Source organism: Ammospiza caudacuta, chromosome 3, assembly GCF_027887145.1.
Source record: "Ammospiza caudacuta isolate bAmmCau1 chromosome 3, bAmmCau1.pri, whole genome shotgun sequence".
Taxonomy (NCBI): Eukaryota; Metazoa; Chordata; class Aves; order Passeriformes; family Passerellidae; genus Ammospiza; species Ammospiza caudacuta.
Window position 1 is genome coordinate 4,132,289 of NC_080595.1, and position 23,105 is coordinate 4,155,393.

General features: G+C 45.2%; 1 protein-coding gene across 3 annotated transcripts; it reads left to right on the forward strand.

Moving 5' to 3' along the window:
- The first annotated feature begins 2,051 nt into the window (after positions 1-2,051).
- On the forward strand, positions 2,052-23,070 carry PPP4R3B (protein phosphatase 4 regulatory subunit 3B). 3 transcript variants are annotated; one of them, XM_058801257.1, is made up of 16 exons: positions 2,052-2,414; positions 3,741-3,796; positions 9,883-9,981; positions 10,451-11,071; positions 14,016-14,093; positions 14,261-14,377; positions 14,994-15,110; positions 15,453-15,584; positions 16,000-16,102; positions 16,596-16,637; positions 16,887-17,045; positions 17,655-17,824; positions 18,418-18,557; positions 19,049-19,233; positions 19,659-19,861; positions 20,539-23,070. In XM_058801257.1, the coding sequence occupies exons 1-16, from the start codon at positions 2,273-2,275 to the stop codon at positions 20,632-20,634; spliced, it is 2,460 nt and encodes an 819-aa protein (XP_058657240.1). In that variant the 5' UTR covers positions 2,052-2,272; the 3' UTR covers positions 20,635-23,070. The 3 variants fall into 3 exon arrangements, with proteins under 3 accessions (XP_058657240.1, XP_058657243.1, XP_058657241.1); XM_058801260.1 differs by having other exon boundaries at positions 19,737-19,861; XM_058801258.1 differs by having other exon boundaries at positions 2,082-2,395.
- Positions 23,071-23,105: the final 35 nt, after the last annotated feature.

Genomic DNA, 23,105 nt, shown 5'->3' on the forward strand with positions numbered 1-23,105 from the left:
AAACATTGCTTTGCTTTCTGTGTGTCCTAAAGAGCAGAGACTCTGCTGCTTTCCTGGTCTTAGCCTGCTTTAAATCCAGTATGTGACATTTGTTGGGACAAGTGTTGTGTGTGTTGTCCAGGCCAAGCCCCCAGAATGGACTCACTGGTTGTGGGTACCAATGGCAGGGTCGTGCTGGGCTTCACAACCCCCTGGATGCTGTTTTGGGTAAAGAGAAGCCCCAGGTCTGAGTGGGTACAATCCCACCGTGTTCTGGAGTGATATTTTTCTACAGAGGTCATTGAGTTCATGCCTAGAGAGATCATGGATTTACTTCACAGCTGAAGCATGAGAAATAGTTTTTCATGCCAATTCTAATTCACATACTCCTTTCTGTAGCTATTCACTTCTAAGAATTTGCTCCAAAATACTCTGCTGCGGTTTCTTGTGTTTTATATATCCTGAGAAGTGCTGCATTTAATCATGAGTACAGGTCATGCTTTTATTTTTGTGCATTTGGTTTGAAGAGCCCAAAAGCACGCACTGAAGTCGTGCAGAGGGGAGAGTTCATGAGCAGCAGATGTCCTGAGGCAGAAATATACTGTGGCCATTGGGGTTTGTGTTCCTTTTTGTGTGTTTACTTTTTACTGAGCTTTCTCTAAGGTAGAAATACGCTCAGTTTGTAATACCTTGTGAGGAAAGGCCACTAAAACACAGCAGGGAAGGCTTGTTTGGAACCTGACTGTAAACTGGTTCATGTGACTCTCAGTCCAGGGTTTTGAAACCACTTAACATGGTCTTTTTATAGTTACTGACTCACTATTATCCATAATGATGCACACGGTGTGCTCCTATACAGCTAAATAGAAGTGTATAGGATAATTCTCAGAGGTGTATCTTGTGTTTTCTTGGTGACTGAATCTTAGAGGCCTGCTACAATGAATATCAGAGCAAAAGCTGAGAATTGAATGTTACTTAGATGTTAAAGTTTTCTAAACCTGCCCAGAGAATGTTTGGATAAGTTGCAGATAGTTACTTTGAGTGGCAGAGTTTGTTGGAAACACTTTCTTTCCCTTCCTCTGGAACCACATTTGAACCTGAGAGCAGAGAAATGCCAGTGGTGTGAATAGGAGCCCTACCGGTGTGACTGCTTTCACCGTGAGGCAAGAACCAGGAAAGTCTGGCTTTGTCTGGGAACGGGGCACACCCTGGCCTCAGGAGAACTTGTCCTCCCTCCTTCCTTCCCTTCAGAGCCTCAAAAATTGGGTTTGGAGACACAGTCAGGCTTTTCCTCATCCCCGGTTTCCCGCTGTTTCACACAGCTCTATTCCCTGAACACTTTTGATGGTATTTAGTGTTGAAAACTTTACATACAGACTCCACGATGCTTGGCAAGTGGTCTGTCTTAAATTGTACGCTGTGTGTGAGGGTTAATTAAGCACATTTCTCTCTTTTGTGAAGCTTTACCTTCAGTTTAGCTTTCGAGCCTTGTGTGGAGATATACAAAGCAGGCACAGACGGCGTGCTACAGTATGGCTGCTGCTGTAAGGAGATGCTGCTCACTAACCTTTCTGCCGTTTTGTGATGCAGGGGACACCTTTTCTTCTTAAAAATTGAAACTCTGTTTCAATTGCGTGTGCTGTTTCAATTTACCCTGGCCGGGGTGCGGAGCTCCCCCGTCGTTTTGTGTAGCGGCGGTGGGTGGCACTTGCTGTGGCGTGAGGGGGAGAGGCGTGCGTTTCCTCAGCTGTGGCACCAGCTTGTAGACAGACTTAAAAAAAAAAAAAAAAGGAAAAAAGAAAATTACGTTTTTTAGGGGGAACATGTCAGCCCTTAAGACGCCTAAGATGTGCAAAGACAGCCCTGCGCCCACACCCCGCTGCGGGTGAGGGCAGCCGCCATTTTGTCGCCCCCTCCCCGTTCCCGCCTCGGCGCCGTGAGGGAGAGCGCGCGGGCCCCGCCCCGCGGCCCCGCCCCTGTGGCCGCCGTCCCGTCGGCGGCGCGGCGGCAGCGGGCGGCCGCCGTAGCCCCTGCGAGGGGAGCCCGTGCCCGGGCGGGGAGGAAGAGAAAGGCGGCCCGAGCCGGGTTACAAGATGGCGGCGGCGCTGTAGTAGCTGCTGAGGCGGAGCGGCGCCAGCGAGGCCCGGGCCGGGGCGTGGGGGCGCTGACTCGCCATGGGAAGCGGCGCGCTAAAGGCCCCGCGGTGCCCCTGAGCGGCCCGGCGGCCCCGCTTGCTCCCCGGCGCCCTCGCTCCATCGCCCCCGCGGAGGCGGAGCGGGCCCGGGGCTGCACCATGTCGGACACCCGCCGGCGGGTGAAGGTCTACACGCTCAACGAGGATCGGCAATGGGACGACAGGGGCACCGGGCACGTCTCCTCCAGCTACGTGGAGCGGCTGAAGGGGATGTCGCTGCTGGTGCGCGCCGAGTCGGACGGTGAGAGCGTGGCCGGGGCTGCCCAGGCCGCTTCCCCTCGCCCCACGCCCGGCTCCGGGCCCCGACCGCCGGGGCCGCCCCCCACCATCGCCGGGCTCGGCTGGTGGTGCCTTCCCTTGGGACACCCCAGAGGACTATTGTTGTTATTATTTCCACTCTCCGTGCCTTCCCTTATCTTGCGGATCGTGTGAAGTTTCCTTACCACACAAGCCACAGCAGCGTTTGCTACCGTGGTCTTAAGACTTTCCCCCTCCCAGTTGATAGAATTTTGGAATGTGCTGAGCTGGAAAGGACCCATCGGGATCATCGAAGTCCGTCTCCTTGCCCTGCACGGGGCTCCCAACAATCCCACCGTGTCCCTGAGAGCGTTATCCAGGCTCTCCTGCAGCTCTGGCAGCCTCGGGACCATTCCCCGGGAGCCTGGGCAGTGCCCGACCCCCCTCTGGGGGAGAACCTTTCCCTGATATCCATCCTAAACCTCCCTGACCCAGCTCCACGCTGTTACCCAGCCAGCTGCAGCTCCTCGGCCCGAGCAGAGCTGAAGCCGTGACATGTGAGGACATTTTGTTCTCTTTCACAGCAATATCCTTTGCTTTTCAGGTGCTCTTTTCTTCCCTTCCTTACCGCTGTGAAAAACAAAAGTTGTTTGTTTGTCGCTCTTTTTCTCCTCAGGAATTCCCTGCTTGTGTTCCAGTCGGGTGGCATCCCTTGTGTTTTATTGCACTTTAAAGTCACCTTAAAGGGTCTTTTTTAGAGGGGGGAGGTACGTGCTGCCCACTTTGTCAGCCGACAGGTGCTAATGTGCTAAATAAACCACCTAAGACTGGTATAAATTGCTCCGGAGCTGTTGCCAGGAGACATACACTGCTTGCATACACAAGATGAAGTCCCTGCGTTTATAGTAGCTGGGTGATTCACTTCTGCAGGGCAGCTGAAGGGAGTCAAAGCAAGTGGCCCACGTGGCTGCTCTGGACAAAAACATTTTTATGCTGGGCAGCACATTACCCGCTGGAATTTCTATAGTTGGCCTAAAATTCCATCAAAATAGCTGGTTCTTGCACCAGATTTCAGGAGAAAGGAGTGCTACAGTGGATTTTCTACTAAAATAAAGGAGAAAAATGTATTTTAGTAGGGATATTCCTGTTGAATTTTATCTTACCTGGCTTATTTTAGGAAATTATATTTAAAGGAGGCGGTTCTTGTGGATTTTCTGTGAGATTTGGATTAAGCTGAGAGTCTGTTGGCTGGCACGTGGGCAGTGGTGTGAGATGTGTGGAGATGTTTGTTTTGTTGGATTCAGTAAATCTCTCTTCATACCTTTTTCAGGTTCACTACTGTTAGAATCGAAGATAAATCCAAATACTGCATATCAAAAACAGCAGGCAAGTATTATTGCTAGGCTTTACTATCTCTGGTTGCTGGTGCTGAGGAATTGTTTTGTGCTTGGAGTAACTGCATTTTTTCAGGAAAAAGGAAAAGCAGGAGGACATGCAGTTATTGAGGGTGGTTTTTATAGGTGAAAAAAATTTATAGGTGTTTTTTAGAGGTGAAAAAATTGTTGAAAAGCCTCTGGGTGTTGATCACTTTGCCTTCTAGAAATTATTATGTGGGTCTTCTAGAAAAATACATTTTGGACTTTAGGCTTTGAAGATAATATGTGCAATTTGGAGAAATATTGAAATCATTACAGGAAGGATAGTTGGAAACATGTATGTGTAACTTTTGTCTGCCATGCTAGGCCATCTGAAATAATTGCAAAATTAGAGAGGCAAAACTTTGACCAGCTCTGTTGAAGTGTATTTATTTATTTATTGAGTTCTTTTTCTGGAAATAACATGAAGGAATTTGTCTTTGTGGGACTCCTTTCTTTGTTGTTGCTGTTTAGTTTTTATTTTTAGCCCTGAAGGCTCCTGCTGTCCTGGGTAAGGCCACAAGCCATGGTGAGAGTTGCCTTTCCTAGGAGTAAACCTCCTGCAAGACAAAGTAAAACTCTTGGGAGCTGTGTTAATAGGTTATTTTTGTTTCATCCACTGAAAAAAATCAGCTTACTGAATCTCTTTTGCTTTTATTGTTTTCCCTTTTTCAGCATGCATTTTTGATGTCTCTGCCTGCATTGTTCTCATGGGTTTTCTGGAGTTTTTTCTCTCTGCTCCTTTGTTCTACAGTAGAGTCTCTGTTCCTTCAGTGGCTGATACTTGTTCTTTATCCTTATGGTATCCAGGAGTGTTTCAGCTCTGTAGAAAAGTAATTTTGTTCTTCCTAAGTCACAGAGGGACACATCTTTGAGGGTTCTGTTATAGTGACAAGTTACAGTGTGAGAGTGTGAGAAGGAGACTTTGTTATCTTGTGGACGTGGGTTGGCTCCCTTTGGGTCAGGAGTGAGGTGGAGCTTTGGGCCAGCCTTTCCAGGGGCTGTTTGCTGTCTGTGGCTTCTGCTCTTCACTGGTTAGGGGTTGGTGGCTGGAGGCTTTCCTGGGGGGCCATGCTGAGCAAGGAGCTCTGCAGAGCTCCAGAAGCCAAGAGTCTTGAACTGCTTCCTGTTTACTGCAGGAAACCTATACAGAGTGAAATATAAATGCTGATTTTGTTGCTGTAAAGTTTTAAAATGCTTCCCTTCACACCCTGCTTCCTGAAAGTACAACTGGTTAATTGTAGGCCTTTTTTACTTAAATGGTAGCAGTTTTAAGTGACTTAGGTAACTTTTGTTACCATTTCTCTTGTGGAAAAGGTAGATCATAGTTTAGAAACACTCAAGCTGAGGTTTATTTTGGCTGGCTTTATTTCTGATACTTACACTTTTGTGTTCATGTGGCAGAAGGCTTTTTCTTCACTGTTTGCTCCTTAAGGTTTGTACAACCTTGTGCAGCTTTTAGCTGACCCAGAGCATTGTCCTCGAGCTGATGGCCTTGGATCTGGGGAGCTGATGGCCTTGGCTTTGGGGAGCTGATGGCCTTGGCTTTGGGGAGCTGATGGCCTTGGCTTTGGGGAGCTGATAGCCTTGGCTTTGGGGAGCTGATGGCCTTGGATCTGGGGAGCTGATGGCCTTGGCTTTGGGAAGCTGATGGCCTTGGATCTGGGGAGCTGATGGCCTTGGCTTTGGGAAGCTGATGGCCTTGGCTTTGGGGAGCTGATGGCCTTGGATCTGGGGAGCTGATGGCCTTGGCTTTGGGGAGCTGATGGCCTTGGATCTGGGGAGCTGATGGCCTTGGATCTGGGGAGCTGATGGCCTTGGATCTGGGGAGCTGATGGCCTTGGATCTGGGGAAGGCTGCAGGGTGGTGCAGCTGGATGGAAAAGAAGCAGAAGCATGCCCTGCCTGCACATCTGTCATGTAAATGACTTGACTGGACTCAGAGGGTGCTTAACTCTTCATTGTGGTTTGCATAACAGTGTCCTGTGAAAAAAGGAAACCAGCACTGATTTTTTGGTGCTGTGCATCAGTCTGTGACTTCCAGTATTGCACTGTTAGTGCTGGAGCTGTTGACTAACCCCAAACAGGACAGGCCTGTTACCTCCTGCTCCAGTCCTACTTGTGGTTCCTGGGGAGTTCATTCTGCCCAGGTGTTGGGCACACTGTCATCACAACTTTCCCTTTCTCTAGGGAAATTCAGCTTGGATGGGTCAGACAGGTGCCAAGCTGCTCAGCGTACAATGTAAATTATCTCTAGTTAGATGAATGCAGAAACATGAGAGCCTGGAGAGCTTCAGGTCCCCCTGGATTTTGGGGCACAGGCTTTGGGAGTTACACACCTCTGCTGGACACCCCTCGTTAGCCAGAGGGCAGGCTCAGATGTGTTCTGGAGGCTCTGGCAGGAGTGCTTTTAAAGGTTCCACCACACCCATGTGATGTTTCAGCCTCTGCTTGAGGTTACTGTTCCTTGGCAGAGCTGGCAGGAGAGCCAGTCCATGGCTGAAGAAATGGAGCTGCTGCAGAAATCCTTACAGGGAGTGCTGCCTTCTGCTGTTACCTTTGCTTGGGTGTGCTCTGTTTGCAGCTCTGAGATGGAGCTCGTGTGCAGATCCTGTTTTTGCCAGAGTTTCCATCACTGTGTGACCACAGAACGCTTTGCTCAAGGCAGACTAGGAGTTCCTGGTGGCCAGGATTTATCACATTTGCAGGGGTGCTGTTGCAGCCAGCCCCAGCAGTTGCCAGAGGGTTTCTTCACTCCTGGTTCATCCAGAGGCAGGTTGGATGTGTGACTGAGTCAGTTGAAACATGTCTTCCTGCTGGATTCCTTTCATCCCCACGTGTTCCCCACACTGCTCCTGGCATGGGGATGTGGTGCAGGAACATGGAGGGGTGGAGGAGCAGGCACTGTGCACACCAGCACTGGAGAAGGGTTTGAACAACTCTCAGTTTCAGTTTTTGTTCAGAATTAATCTCTTTTGCCTTTATGGTGCTTGAGTGAATTAAGGAACGTTGCTATTGCTCATGGATGGAGCAGCATGGCCTCTGAGCAGGTGGGAGTGGTGGAGCCTGGCCTGGAAGGTGTCTGTCTGTCTGCTCTTTGTGGGTTGTCTGAGGTCATGCAGGAAGTGTGTGCCAGATGAGTACGTCTTATATTGGTTTTGGACAATTATTTTCTGTTGAAACCATCTTTCAGTCTTTCTGAAATATTTTTGGAAAAGCTTATATAACTTCTGCTTTGTGTGGGCAGTACAGATTGTAACAAGTACCATTCAGGAACTGGAGAATTTTCACAAATTTTTGACTGCAGTCCCTGGGTGCCTGGAGTCATTTTAAGTTACTGCATTAATTCTCTTACTTGAATCATCCTGGGCTATGGAATAGGGCTGCTGAGTGTGTGAGTGTGTGTGTCCTTCTTTGTTCAGTGAAGCACCTCTGAGGCTCAGCTTACCTGCAGTGCATTGATTTTGAGTGTCAGGGCATCAGCACTTGCACAGAATGTTTCAAGGTAAACATTTCAGATTTGGAATTCTGTAACAGCCTTCAAATTGTACTTAAGAATTATTGTTTTATTAATCTCTGAACAAGACCCAGATCAGGGAGCTGATGAAGCTTTTCAATGCATGCAGTTGACAATTATTATTTTTCCCTTGAAGCCCAGTTGAGTTGTTGACTGTGAAATGGCACAAGGTAAATACAGAGATCCAGAGGTCCTGGGCTGGAGATGAGGGGGGACAGCTGGGAATGAAAACCATGTCAGCTCCAAGAGCTTGGACCAGCTGTGAGTGGAGCCTGACAGCAGAGAGGCTCCCTGTTAATATTTCTCTGTAGGAGAAAAGTGCAAGTGTAATATAGGACACTGTAATATAAATAAACAACTCACAACAGTGCTGAAACCACAGTGAACTCTGTTCACTCATTGAATCCTGTTCTTTCCACAACAGGGAAACTTTTTCTCTAAAGAAATGTGTAAAAATTAGTAAGAAAGGAAAAAAATTGTCTGTGCAAATTCCATAGTTTTTAGTGTGGCCTGTGATTATTTTGGGAGAAGGAAATGGATCTATTGGTAGGCATTTGTCGACGGTGATGTTATTCTGAACTTTATTTTCAAAGAAAAAAAAGGGCAAAGCCAAAACCTCCAAGATACAACTCCCCATGGGTATTGAGGAATTAGGATTGCTGTAGAAATGAAGAATTAATGCTGTATCAGTGCTGCTGATGTTCACTGATGTTCCAGTGGTAGCTGTGGCAGCTGGGAGTTGTGTTTGTTGAGACACAGATGTGTGTTCTCCAAATAGCTGCTGATGGAGAGGGAACCTGCTGTCCCATGCCAGCAGTCCTTCCCAGATGTCAGTCTGGAAGTAGAGGAGTGTTCCCTGACCTGTGTAAGCCCAGATAATGCATTTACAAACTTACTGCCCCTGAAGCTTCCTAAGGAATATCATCAGGTGTTTCTTTGGGTTTCCTTACTGAGCTTAAAGATGCCACTCTTAATATTTTGTGTTCACTAAAAGTGGTCTAAAGACCTAACCAGCCTTGATGAGTTGTGTGGTGAATATTGAATGTTGTAAATGTGGGAATTAATTACCTTACTGACCATTAAGCAAGTGTTTAAAAAACACTTCAGTATTTAAAAATCTGTGGTAACAGTTCAGGGAGTCAAACTTGGAATGTTTAACTGTTTTGCTGGAGCTCATCAAATATTCTGGATAGTTAGCAGAGAGCTGCTCAGTTTGGATATTTTTATATGAAGATGAGTTTGCTGTAGGATGGGGAACTGTTCTCTAGGACAGAGTTCATTCCATGCCAGCAGCTGGTGCAGTGCTGTGGTTGGGTTTAGGGTGACAATGACACTGACAGCACAGGGATGCTGGAGTTGGTGCTGAGCAGGGCTTCCCTTCAGGCAAGGACTGGTGAGTTCCCCGTGCTCTGGCTCTGAGGAGCTGCCCAGGGAGCTGTGAGGGACCTGGCCAGGACAGCTGAGCTGGCCAGAGGGATGTTCCATACTGGGATAACAGGGATAAACTGGGGGGTGGCCAGGAGGGGCCAATCACTGCTCAGGTGCTGCTGAGCATCACTTACCTGTCAGAGTTTATTCCTTTCTTCCCCTTCCTTTTTTTGCTGTAACTATTATAATAGCTCATTATATTTGACTTTATTTCATTTTTGAAACAGTTCTTACCTCAAGAACAGAACTTTCACCTTGTCCTGATTCTCCTTCCCATCCCAGTGGTGGGAGGAAGTGAATGAGCAGCTCTGTGGGACTTCCTTGGCAGCTGGGTTAAACCACAACCAGTCTGTATTGCCTTGAATAAATATTCAACTGAATATATGAAGTTGAAGTACAGGCTTGCATTCCTTACAAGACAGCAGCAAGTGTCCTAATAAAGCCTCTGCCAAAACCATTTTAGCCTGTTCAGAAATTCCATCAAAACTTCCAGGTCTGCTGTGCAAGTGCACAAATGGAATTGATGGAGGCAATAGTAACAGAAGGAAAACCTGGCTCAAATGTCAATAACTGGCAAGATGGTTGTAACTTCAGTAAGAACCTGGGAGTTTTGTATTATTCGGGCTGTAAGGCTTTTAATTCAGAAAGGAATATTTGAACATTAACTAGGCATTATGTCTCACTTAGATATAAACACTTTCTGAGGGAAAAGCTGAAATCTTGGAGGATTTGTTTTAATCTTACTGAATATGAAAATACTTAACCTGTTATATTGTAGGTTTTCTTAATCTAGTGTGTGCATTCCCATTTCAAGGCTGTTGTCTCAAAAAATGTATCTTGCAGAAAAATGCCATCATAAGTGACTTGGATATGAAAAATAGTATCTTTAAATGTGTTTTGTCTTAGGTAGTGGTCATAAAATAACAAGAAAGAAAGTTCATGTATGGCAGAATGGGTTAGATAATATTTTAGCATTTTATTGGTTTTTTTGACAAATGTAACTTTAAATTTATTTCTTTTGTAGACATTGGCTTTAAAGGAGTAGAAGTTAATATGTACTGCAGACCTGTTTCAGAAACAATTTATTAACTTTCTTGGTTTTATCTCAAACAGGACACCCTGATTGTTTGGTCAGAAGCAGAGAACTATGATTTAGCACTGAGTTTCCAAGAAAAAGCTGGCTGTGATGAAATTTGGGAAAAAATCTGCCAGGTACAGTAAATTGAAACATGCTGTTTTTCCAGGTGTTTTAGTGTCTCTGTGACTTGATGTATTTGTGCATCCTTGTTAAACCTGCTTGTAAAGCAAGCAAATATTTGTTCTTTTCTGTGCAAGGTCTTAAATTGCTCCTGCTTAGAGCACCAGCTGTTATTCTCATGACTGAATGTCAGGCCTTGGTAAAATCCCTGTAATGGTGAGACTCAGGTGGTCGGTGTTCTGGGGCCGTTGGTGTGATTGTGTTTATTAGAAAGGGACTGCCAGAGTTCCAGGCTTTAATTGTCCTTCTCCCAGCTGGCCTCAGGTAGAGGAAGAAGCAGCTTGTTGGGGTGCTGTGGAACTGCAAATGTGCTGTAAGAACCAGAGAGCTCAGATCCCACTGCAGCTGGGATGTGTTGTTACTTTGGTTCCTGACCTGCTCATTTTTGGGATCAGACAGTAACTGTGTGCACTCTTCCCTCAGGTTCAGGGTAAGGATCCTTCAGTGGAAGTCACGCAGGACCTGATAGAGTCAGAAGAGGAACACATCGAGGAGATGCCTGAAACCAGTCCTCTGATTGACCTTCCTACTTGTGAGCTCAACAAACTTGAAGAGATTGCTGACCTAGTTACCTCTGTTCTTTCCTCACCCATCCGCAGGGAAAAGCTGGCCCTGGCCTTGGAGAACGAGGGCTACATTAAAAAACTGCTGCAGCTTTTCCAAGTCTGTGAGAATTTAGAGAACACCGAGGGTTTGCATCATTTGTATGAAATTATTCGAGGGATTTTGTTCCTCAACAAAGCAACTCTGTTTGAGGTGATGTTCTCTGATGAGTGCATCATGGATGTGGTTGGATGCCTGGAGTATGATCCTTCTTTGGCTCAGCCAAAACGGCACAGGGAGTTCTTGACCAAAACAGCAAAATTTAAGGAGGTTATTCCTATTACAGACTCTGAACTCAGGCAAAAAATCCACCAGACTTACAGGGTACAGTATATTCAGGACATCATCCTCCCGACACCATCTGTTTTTGAAGAGAATTTTCTTTCTACCCTCACTTCCTTTATTTTCTTCAACAAAGTTGAGATTGTCAGTATGTTGCAGGTAAGTGGTTCTTCATATGGTCTGGATGGATTGTTTGTAGATACCTGTAGCTGTAGTTTCAAAATGGATTGCAGTTAATCACACACATCATTTGCACAATGTTTTGAATGTTTGCCCTGCTCTCTGATACCTTTGATTTTGTATTTTGAAGAGGTACATTTCAGGTGAGTATAATAATATTTTTAATGGGTTGTAAAGCTGAAGATTTTTCTCCTTGATTCCCAAGCAATATACAATTTTTGGTCAAGTTTGTGTAGGTATTTAGAGAACAGGAAACTTGTTGTATTCTGGATTAGGGACATTGTGCTGGTTTTGTGACAAATTCTGGATCTGTGATTCTAAAGAGCATGTTCAGAACCATTCCTGTTGCACTGCTGTTTCATCATGGTACTAATTTCATATGTTCCTGTTGTCTTAAAGATTAGGTAACTGGTTGCTGGGTTTTTGTTTCATACAGATATCCAGAAGTATTAATTAATAAATAACCTAGCTGTTACTTAATGGAAAACTGTCCTGCACACTTTGTAGGCAGAAGAGGCTCCAAGGTGGTTGGGACCCTAGAAGGAGCCTCAGTGAAGAGCTGGGTGAATTCATGGCATTTTGGGGTTTTCATGGGTACCCAGGTGGCTTTGTTCTGTTTATCTGTGTCCAAAAATGGTCCATTTGTGTAGGGTACATCACATACTCACCCCATACTCTTGTGGAGAGGCTCTGTGAAACACCAAGAGTTGAGGAAAAGAGGAAGGGAGTAAAAATGGTGGAGAGAAAGGGGCACTGGACATCCATAACATCCATATTGAATATGTTAATGAGTTCAGATATGGGTGAAATATGGTAAAGAGTTCAATAAAGGACTGGAAAATAAAACAGTAATTCCAGAGAATTTCATGAGTATGCTATTTGGCTTCTTTCTACTGTTTTTGTGGCTTAATAGCAGAAAGAAACAAAAAATTAAATCTCTTGCGAAATTATTAACTTTGTGTTAAAGATTTTCCTTTAAATTCTTTTGCATATATTTTCAAAAACTAAAAATAAATTCAGTATTATGCTCCTGACACCACAGTCCTGTTTGCATTTAGAGATTTTTAAGTATAGAGTTTGTTTTTTTCATTGGGGCTCTGTAGTACTGAATATTTAATTGTGCAGTAACAGAGAACTCAGATTTGCTGTTACCGGGAGTGCTCCTTGCAGAAGGTTCTGAAATTCTCTGACAGTTCCTTGCTGGGTTTGCCATCATAGATGGAGTATGTGCACCCAGGTTTGCCTGCTGATTCTGTAGCCTGTAAATGAGATGTGTGGTGATTCACAGATAATGCTGACCCTTGAGAATTACAGGTTGAGAAGAAGCACACATGGAAAAGATGTTACAGCACACTTGAGGAAAATTCCCACTTGAGCTCGTGGGGACCTGAGGTCCAGGAGTGCTTTCACAGGCCTGTGGTGCAAATCAGCTTGTTGGGCACAAGAACTCCAAATCTCCTTTGGGTTTGGGGAACACATGGGACGTCCTGTTACCCCAAATACACTGGCAAAGCTCCCTGGAGGAGGCAGTTTAGAGGAGCAGCAGCAGATTGGGTTTGCCAGGCAGCAAAGCTCCTTTGTACGTGCCACAGAGCACCAGAGCCCAGTGCTGCTGCTGGGGCTGCCATGTGGGAAAGGAACCTCCATCCATCCATCCATCCATCCATCCATCCATCCATCCATCCATCCATCCATCCATCCATCCATCCATCCATCCATCCATCCATCCTTCCATCCATCCTTCCTTCCATCCATCCTTCCATCCATCCTTCCATCCATCCTTCCATCCATCCCCTGCTTCAGGACACAGCAGCCCTAGACAGGCAGGAGATGTTTCTGTGCTCAGCTAGCACTGTAGGGATTTCCTACTCTATCTGCTGTTGATTGTAGTGTGCTTTGGGGTTTTTTTTGTACCAGGCTTAATTAAGCTGTTTAAGCCAGCAAAGCTTAAAATAAACTACTAAATCTGTGTATGTTGCACTCCCTGTGATGTTGATTCCATGTATCATTTGTTTGTAAAGCACTTCTATCCCCACATTTGAAAATTGTCAGGAAAAGGGTTTTTTTGCCAGTTTTTGGTTGGCATTGCTGTAACTGTAAAAATTCTGTATTGTTACTGTAATAAAGCAGACAGATTTTAGTGACAGCACACAGCAAAATAGAGAGGTAAGCACACTCTGTGTTATGCAATGTAAAGTTCATGTATATTTTTTGGAATGCTGCTGTTCTGTTCATTTTTGTTCAATGCACAAGTTTGAGTTGAAGTGATTCAGTGATGCAAAATTTTGTACAGCTGTAGCATGTTACTGTTTGCTGTAAGATTTATATTGTCTTTATAAGGTAACAGAAACATTTGAATTTGAGAGAACTCCAACACTGTTTTCAATGTGAAAGGACAGAAAGTGCCTGAACCCTTGAGAGATGCTGATGTTCACCCTGGGTTTTGAGTACCTCTTGATCTTATGGGGTAACCGAAATGCTTTGCAAGAAGTGAGGTGTTCCTGTATATGCTGAAATATCTCTTGGTAACAGAGGATGTGAATGTGAAAACCCAGTAACAGTACATAAAGTTTCCCAGCTTGGCAAAGCAGAGCATGTGGGAGAGGTTGTTTTATTGTCAGTAAGGTACTGGGGACATGGCTGCAAAGCTGTCCCTTGGCTGTCCCTTTGTAGTTGCAGTTTTAGGGACCATCACTGAGCTCAGCTTCACCTGGCTCTGCTCTCCTGGAGCTGCTGCTGCTGCTCAGAGGGAATGCTTAAACAGTGCCCTGGGAGAGATCCCACTGGATGTGTGCTCTGGCATTTGTCTCTTTGGGATGAATTGGATGGAAAGCTGGACTTTCTGCAGAGTTGACTCCTGTAGGGGTGGAAGTTGTTTCCCAGAGGCTCTGTGTAAGGTGTGCTCCTTTTGTGTGTTACACAGGAAGACGAGAAGTTTTTATCAGAAGTTTTTGCACAATTGACAGACGAAGCTACAGACGATGACAAACGGTGTGAACTGGTGAGTGCCAGCCCCTGTGCTGCCTCCAGGGCTCTGGGTCAGAGGGAAACTCTCCTGCAGTCCCTGAGGGATTTCTGTACACAAACTCTGCCCCAAAATGTGACTGTTTGGTCCTTTCAGAGAGTTTTCTGACCCAAATGCTCAAATTCCCTTTCCCTGTGTGACAGGTGAACTTCTTCAAGGAATTCTGCGCCTTTTCTCAGACGTTACAACCTCAGAACAGAGATGCGTTTTTCAAAACTTTGGCAAAGTTGGGAATTCTTCCAGCTCTTGAAATTGTAATGGTGAGTGAAACTTGAAGCTGATTTTAAACAAGTAGAAGAACTGCAGCCACTGAGGCAGTTTTGGCTCTGCTGAGCCCCTCAGTGTCAGTTTTGTTCTCTTGGGAGTGGGAGTTGATTGGAGCATTCCCAGTACAGAGGCTGCCCCAGCTCTGAGGTACCTGACCTGGCTGCTCTGGGTGTTCTCACTCTGTGATCAGCACAGTCCCTGGGACAAGGGGGTGTAAAAACTGGCAGAGGCTCTTTGTGCAGCTGGATTGTTGTTGTGGTTGTTGCTGGCCCAGGGCCCAAGAAGTATTTTTAGATAATCTTGAACTGTTGGCTGGTTCCTCCCAAAAGATCCCATAATCCTGTCGTTAGCAGATTAATCTGTCCTAATCAGCAGTGGGAAAACAGAATTTCTTTCACTCCTGTGGTTGGAACAGCTGTTGCTGCCTGAACATTGCAATTCATTTTGCTGGTTTATTGTTGTTTTTCTGTAACCCTATTACTGTGCTTCTCATAGAAACTCTGGTAATGAGATGTTCCCAAAACTTAAAACTACCTATTACTTTCAGCTTTACTTGATAATAAATACCATCTTAATTTTTTCTTGCTAATCAATTTTTCTCTCTATCAGGGAATGGATGATCTGCAAGTTAGATCTGCTGCTACAGATATATTTTCTTATCTAGTAGAATTTAGCCCATCCATGGTCCGAGAATTTGTGATGCAAGAGGCCCAGCAGAGTGATGATGTAAGTCCCAGTGGTTTGTAGTTTGTTGAGTCTTTGGGCAAGGAGGAAACAAATAAAACAGCAAAACAAACCTCTAGAAGTACAGGAAAAAGTAGGTTTAATATACAGACATCTCTGAGCATGTTGCTGTTGTATGGGTTTACAGTTTTGGAACTCTGGCTAACAAGAGTTGTAAGTGTGGAGGGTTGTGCTTGCCAGAATTTCTGTATCCAAATGCAACTCTCAATTCTTCAGTTTAATTTAAAATTGTCTTCAAAAAATTACAGAGACTATGGAAATGACTTTCCACTCTTGAAACTGTGTCTAACTTGGGTGGTGTGTGTGTCTGGGATTTTTCTGCAGGACATCCTCCTCATCAACGTGGTGATTGAGCAGATGATCTGTGACACAGACCCGGAGCTGGGGGGAGCTGTGCAGTTAATGGGGCTGCTGAGAACTCTGATTGACCCGGAGAACATGCTGGCCACAGCCAATGTAAGGAGGTGTGGGGGCACAGATGCTGCACTGTCTCAGCAGAGCTGAAAACCTGACATTCTCTGTGTTTGCCCTGATACTGAATTCAAACAAGCCAGAAATAAGCTTAATGGTTCCATTTTGGGCCGTTGGGCAGGTGTTTACTAACAAAAGTTTTGTCAAGCTTTTTGAGTTGATGTTTTTTTAGTAGATATTTGCATGGTGGGGATCTTTTGGTGATGGTGAGCTTGGTTAGTTCTCCCAAAATGCAAAAACTGATCTTCCTTGAACACAGTCCTGCAGGCCCAACAGGTATACAGGCAGACCTGAAGGAGCCACTAGAATTTTGTATGGGCTGTTTCCTGTGTTACTGTTATTTCTTATTTAAAAGCCTGTGTATAAATCCCAGTGTTTAATAGAGTTATTTTTGTTTTAGAAAACAGAAAAGAGTGAATTTCTCAATTTCTTCTATAACCATTGTATGCACGTTCTCACTGCTCCACTTCTGGCCAATACATCAGAGGATAAATGTGAAAAAGGTACTGAATATTTCCATTTTCTTTTTCTTCCTTTCAGGCCTGTAGTGTTTGGCAGTGACTGACAGTGCTGGTGCTTGCTGCACTTCCTTGATGTTAATCATGCTAATGTACAATTGTTAATTGTATTTAAAAATACTTCCTGTAGAGCAGAGAGTGTCTGTAATTAAAATGCAGTGTCTGTAAATTAGACTGCACTCATTTTAATGCAGTATTTGAAAAATTTAGGATTGGTGCTTTTATTCTATATCATATTCCTAAGGTTTAGGTTATACATTTTCACCTAGATGGATTTAAAACTAAGATAAATTAAATACAGAAGTCTCACCTGGCTGCATTCCTGCTGTGTGTTTATGTCCCTGTAGCTCACAAACATTTGATCTGATGAAAAATCTGATTACTTGGTAGAATTGATTGTTGGTTTATTCCCATCTTTTAAATCTTGACAGTGCTTTGAAAACCTTTTTCTGATTTTTTTTTGTTTTCTCTTTATCAGATGCAGTAGTTGGATCCACTAAGAGTAATACAATTTGTCCTGGTAAGTCTGAATTGACTTTGAGTTTTGAAACTTGCCTTGTGTGCTGTGTATGGTACTCTATTAGAAAAAAAAAAGGCATGCTCATATTTTATTTCTTTTAATACTTTTTACTGAAGAAAAAAGTATGTTTGATTCACTTGAAATAACTGGCAGCTGAAGGAACATTTTCATCTGTTTCTAAGTTAGTGGGATTTTCTTCTCCTAGACAACCTTGCTACTGAAAGTTGAAATTGTTCCTTTTTCTTGCAGATAATTACCAAACAGCACAACTACTTGCCTTAATTTTGGAGCTGCTTACTTTCTGTGTGGAACACCACACATATCACATCAAGAATTACATTATGAACAAAGATTTGCTAAGAAGAGTGCTGGTATTGATGAATTCAAAACACACATTTCTGGCCTTGTGTGAGTATGGAGCTGTTGTGATTTCCTTCCTCCAGGCATGGTGGGGCTGTGTGGAAGGTGTTCAGTGTACACTTGGGGTTTGTGTTAATGGGTGTGGGTGAGATTGCAATGCTCTGGGTTTGGGGGCCTGTGGTGGTGTTCACAGGGGTCCCAGCATGAGGGAAGAGATGGGAATCTTGGCTCCATGTTTCAAAAGGCTGATTTATTATTTTATTATATATATTATATTAAAAGTAAATGATATATTAAAACTATACTAAAAGAAAGGATTTCATCAGAAGGCTTGCAGGGAATAGAAAGGAATGGAATGATAATAGAATCTTGTGACTGACTGAGACAGTCTGAGACAGCTGGACTGTGTTTGGCCATTAATTAAAAACAACCACATGAGGCCAAAGATGCACCTGTTGCATTCCACAGCAGCAGACAACCATTGTTTACATTTTGTTTCTGAGGCCTCTCAGCTTCTCAGGAGAAAAAATCCTAAGGAAAGGATTTTTCATAAAATGTGTCCATGACTGGGGCCCATCTTCCTCTGGGTAACGTGAGGGGTTTCAGTTCTTTCCACAAGGCATGTGGTTGTTAATTCCTTGAATTTTCTTCCCCCAGGTGCTCTTCGCTTTATGAGGAGGATAATTGGGCTGAAGGATGAATTCTACAACCGTTACATCACCAAGGGAAACCTCTTTGAGCCCGTGATCAACGCCCTGCTGGACAACGGCACGCGCTACAACCTGCTCAACTCTGCTGTCATCGAGCTCTTCGAGTTCATCCGCGTGGTGAGTGCAGCTGCAGCCCTCACAGGGGCACCTTGGGAAACCAGGGCTTGCAGCAGCTCCTGGGCCACTGCTGCCAGTGCCTTCATGGGTGGGAGGCTTTGCTGGCAATCTTCGTGGTCTGTGAAAGTGAAGGGTGGTTTTTAGTTGTAGGATATGGTAGCTGCTGTTTTTTCCAGCAAGAAGAACATTAGGAATTGTAGGGTTTGCCTGATTGGGTAAGAGACTGACTAAAAGGTTCCTGGTCCCACATGAGCTGCTGTAGATGCTGAGGACTGGAGAGAGCTGGAGCCTGTGGGGAGGACAGGGCACAGCTCTCCTACATAAAATATCTTTGTTTAACTGAAATGTCACAATTACAGTTGGGACGCTGCTGGGTCCATTGTCTGTTTCTATGGGGAGCCTTATAATTATTTCTCAATCTCATCTATTTATTAAGGGTAAATCTGATTTCATGCTTCACATTTGTATAATGTTGTACAATAATGCTTTGGCTCTGGGCAAGAAATCAGTTACGTTCCATGGTAAACTCAAAAGCTTTCTGAACTTCTGCTTGTGCCCATTTGAGGCTGAAGCCCTGTTTTGTTCTTCTGCAGGAAGATATTAAGTCCCTTATTGCACATATAGTTGAAAACTTCTATAATGCACTTGAATCTATTGAGTATGTTCAGACCTTCAAGGGACTGAAGACAAAATACGAGCAGGAAAAGGATCGACAAAGCCAGAAGCTGAACAGGTAGGTCTCAGTTTCTGTGTCCTGAGCCTGGCAGGGGCTGCTGCTCTGCTCTGCTCCTTGCTTTTTCCTTTTCCCAGAGGGCAGCAGGAGCTGGGACTGGGGTTGGGGTTCATTCTTGGTGAAAACTTCTTGGACTAGAGGAAAGCCCCATCTGCCTTTTCTTGTGGCCAAGTGTAGCAGAGCTGATGTTGGCCAGTGGAATGAATGTTATGGTCAGAAAACTCTAGAGTGTCGGAATAATTAACACTAGAGAGTTTCTAGAGAAGAGAGAGGACTCTCTAAGAGAAGAGCAAGATGTTGCTCTGTCACTCTAATTTGGGATTCGGTCAGGCTCATCATCAGCTGGGGTGTTGGTGAGTCTGGGGTGAGGGCAGAACCAGAGCTGGAGCTGCATTGCCCTCTCAAATGCACTGAGTTCCCTCGGAAGCTCTGGAGGCATTTCTGAAGCCTGAAGCAGCAGCCAAGCTGGGATCCCTGTGTGTCTCTTACAGTGTCCCATCCATATTGCGTAGCAATAGATTCCGCAGGGATGCCAGAGCCTTGGAGGAGGATGAAGAAATGTGGTTCAATGAAGATGAAGAGGAAGAAGGCGAAGCTGTTGTACCTCCAGTTGAGAAGTCAAAACAGGAGGATGATTTTCCAGATAGCTATGAGAAATTTATGGAAACTAAAAAAGGTATTTACTGTGTTTGAGCTTGTTGGCACTGGAAGTGCTCCATGGCAGTATCACCCACACTCACCTGTGGTTGTGCTCTGTACCTCGAGCAGCAGCACAGGGTGTTCCATGTAATTGAGTCTTGACATCCCAATGTGTCTTCACAAGCCAGTTTAGGATTAAATAAGGAGTTTAAATGGTACCCAAAAGCAGGACTCTGAATGTGCCTGTGTGCTCCAGGTGAGCCACGTCCCCGTGCCCTCAGCATCCAGGCCCTGCTCAGTTTGCTGCTGGTGGGCTCAGGATGGGCTTGGTTGGGGAACTGAGAATTGCAGCAGAATTGGAACCAAAACCCCTGCTGGCTGTCTCCTGCGATTGCACTGTGATGTGGATTGTACTCCTTGGTGTGCAGCTGATACCTAAGTGTGACAATGTTTGTCCCTCAGCTAAGGAGAGTGAAGACAAAGAGAATCTTCCAAAAAGGACTTCAGCTGGGGGATTCAAATTCACTTTTTCCCACTCAGCCAGCGCAGCCAACGGTGCGAACGGTGCAAACAGCAAATCCGTGGCAGCTCAGACATCACCAGCCAGCTCCAACGGCTCCTCCTCCAAGAGCACGGCCCTGAGCCCGGCAGTGCCAGCCCCCAAGGTGGGAGAACTCTGTGGGGAACAGCTGCACCTCCCTGGGGGGATGAATTCACCCTGAGCCCTGCAGTGCATCCCTCACTGCTCCGGGGAGGCTCAGTGGGGCTGGACTCTGTTGGTGCAGTCTCACCCCACATCCTCTGCATTTCACTGTTTCTGCTTTTTGTTGCTGCTCACTTGCTGCTCTGTGTATCTGATGTACACAGGAAATTGGGGTTTTTGGGAGCTCTGTTGGTGCCTCTGTTAGTGGCTGGGGAATTGCCCAGTGCTTTAGAGGAGGCAAATGCAGTGAGTGAGCCCTGGGTGGTGCCTGACTGAGCTGGGCATTATTGGAGTCCTCAGCCACGGAGCTCCTGAGCACTGCAGGACGGTGCAGCAGGGAGTGATTGCCCACCCTAAGGCTGAGCACAAAGGGATGTCAGCCTGCACACTGGAGTTTGTGTCTGTCCCACTGGGCTGGAAGTGGTCTTTAAACAATTCCCAGTCCTGACCCAGAGCAGTGAGGAAGCTCCAGCACATTTTGCAATTTGAGGTTCAAACCCATTTTCCAGACAAATGAGACTTGGAATGCCAAAGGCTGGAGTGCCCTGGATGGGTTGGCTGGAGGTTTTGTTCAAAATTTGCATCTTTCTAGGTACTTCTTCAATATAAAAACTTCCTTTTTCCTTTTCTAATTGGCAGGGAAGTCTAGTTGGGCTAGTGGATTATCCTGATGATGAAGATGATGATGAAGAGGAGGAGACATCTCCAAGGAAAAGACCTCGTCTGGGTTCATAAAAGAAACCAAAACTTTGGAATAAGAACTTTTATTATGGGGTTTCAAATGCTGCAACTGTTTTAAGAGCTAAAAAAAATCTGAATCAGAAAGCTTTCTCCCATGAGTACATAAGATAATACAAGGAGTAGCAAAAGAAACTCGGTGTATCAGCTAGAAAGGGTTAGTTCTGTAAACACAAATCTTCCAAGGAACTTAATGTCTTTCTAGAAAGTAAGGAGTCTGCCATTCAGGCTGTCAAAAAAAAAGAAAAATTTAAAAAAAAAGGTGGGTTAGTATTCTCAGAACCTGGATGATGGCTTCTCAGCAAGGAAAGTCTCAGGTGTCGGGAGGGAAAGGGGGAGGGAAAGGTATGGTAACACTTTTTTAAAAATATTGCAGGGTTTCCCCATTGTTTAACAGAACTAGGAAAAAAAATTCAAGCTTAAATTTTGAACCCAGTAATCTTAATTTTGTAATGGTGCTGTCAGTTGTGTTCTTTTAGCAATGCCTCTTTTAAAAAAATTTTAAGGGAAAACTAACTCTGTTTGCATAAGAACAATCCATATTTTGGGACCATTTATTACCAACTAAACTGCATTTCTCATGATTGGAGGGAGGGACGCTGCAGTTATAGTGCATGTTGAGTTGTTTAAAACAGTTCAAAGAAGTTTTCATTTGTATTTTCCAAGAGGAGAGAATGGAAGCTGGATTCAAAACGGAAGGTTTTGCTTGTTTTGTCAGTGAGACATCCAGAAATATCCATGGCAAGGAGCAGAGGCTTCCCAAGGCTCTGCAGGAGCTGCTTGTGTCATGGTGGGGCTGCACCCAGCACATCCCACAGCTTGGGCAGGGCCTGAATTCCAACGTGCTCCACGTGTCCCAAGGGCTGCTCCTCTTGGAGCAGCTGTTCCTCTGTTTGGGAGCTCCATGCTTGAGGTGGGAATAACAAACACTCCCAGGTTTTTCACAGTGATGGACTGAGCAGCATTTAACACCAAAGCAGTTTGGACCAAGACAGGATTATTGCCAGGAGAACACCTTGAGGGCTTGGAGATGGAATCCACAAGCAGCACCTGAACCTGGGGTGGTACAAAAGCTGCTTTTTTAAAACACAAAAGCACATTCCACATAGGTGAGTGAACTGTGACAGGAACAGGGGAGTTCATGGCAAGGTGACAGAGGCAAACAGTCCAGGTTTTATTTTCAAGAGCAGCACATGAACTGTAAATATTTTAATGTTAGTTTGCCCATATGTGATCTGAGATCATGACTGAGTGAGAGGAGATTTCCCAGCGACTGTGTCAGAGATGTTCAAGATGGAACCAGCTGCAATCCACCACATAGATCACTTGTAATACGTGTTATGGGTCCATTTCTCCTGGAATAGTTTAAACTGAAGCAGTTTCTCTGTTTTGGAGATTTTTGTAGTTAGTTTTAATTTTAGCTCTTGTTTGGAAAAGATGGGCTGTCTGTGTAGATATGAAGTATAGTTTTTTCCATAAAACAGAAGTTTATTTTGTATTAAAGATACCACTGTACTTGTTTTACACCATTTGTATACATGTGGTGATATTAATGCTGAACTGTAAAATTCAGGAATTAAAATGTGACCCTGTAATTCCATAATTATTGCTTTTGTTTGGTTTGTTACACGTGGTAAGTGAACTCAGACTTCTCAATGTGGCTGTTGTAGGATATTGTTTAAGGTTTCAGCAGTAACTCCATACCACTGGATGGAATCCCAAAGGGAATGGGTGAGCTCTTCCCAAGGTGTGAGCAAGACACAGGTGCTCTGATGGACCTGGGGACAGTGGAGTTGTCCCCAGAGAGCTTCAGGACTCTGAGGGAGCAGCCATCAGCTCCAGAGCCAAGGAAGTGTTTGCTGGTAGAGAAGCTGCTGCACCATCCTCGTGTGCTCACTCTGGAGCTGCTTTCCTTCCCAGTGTGGTCTGTCTCCAGCAGTAAAGAAGCTTCCCAGGCCATGAAAGCAGCAGGCACCTGGGATGTGCCTTCACTCACCTGAGGGGCAGAAGAGGCATCACCTGGAGCGTGGACCCCATTCCTGACTCTCTCCAGAGCCTCCCAAGCCGAGTTCTCCTCAGGGCTCCCCAGGAGTGTCGGTCCTTGCTCTGCTCCTCACGGCGCCAGCGCTGCTGCAGCACAGCAGGAGCTTTAACAACACTCACACAAACAGGAGCTGGCCTCACAGCAGAACCAAGAATGGCATGGATTTTTACAGTTCCTAGGAAAGGACTGGCTGTAGTGGCAGCAGCTATCCCGTTAAACACCAGCCTGCACTCCCAGGAGAAGGTGAGACCCAGCTCTCTCTGCCTCTTCCCTGGGGCTGTCACCCCTCGGTGCTGGCTCCATCTGCCCTCGTGGGCACCACGTTTGTTCTCCTCTCTGGGCCCTTCCACTGCCACTTCTGGGGAAAGAACAGAACATCTGCCAACCTGTACCAGTTATAAATGATATTTTAATAAAAACTCCA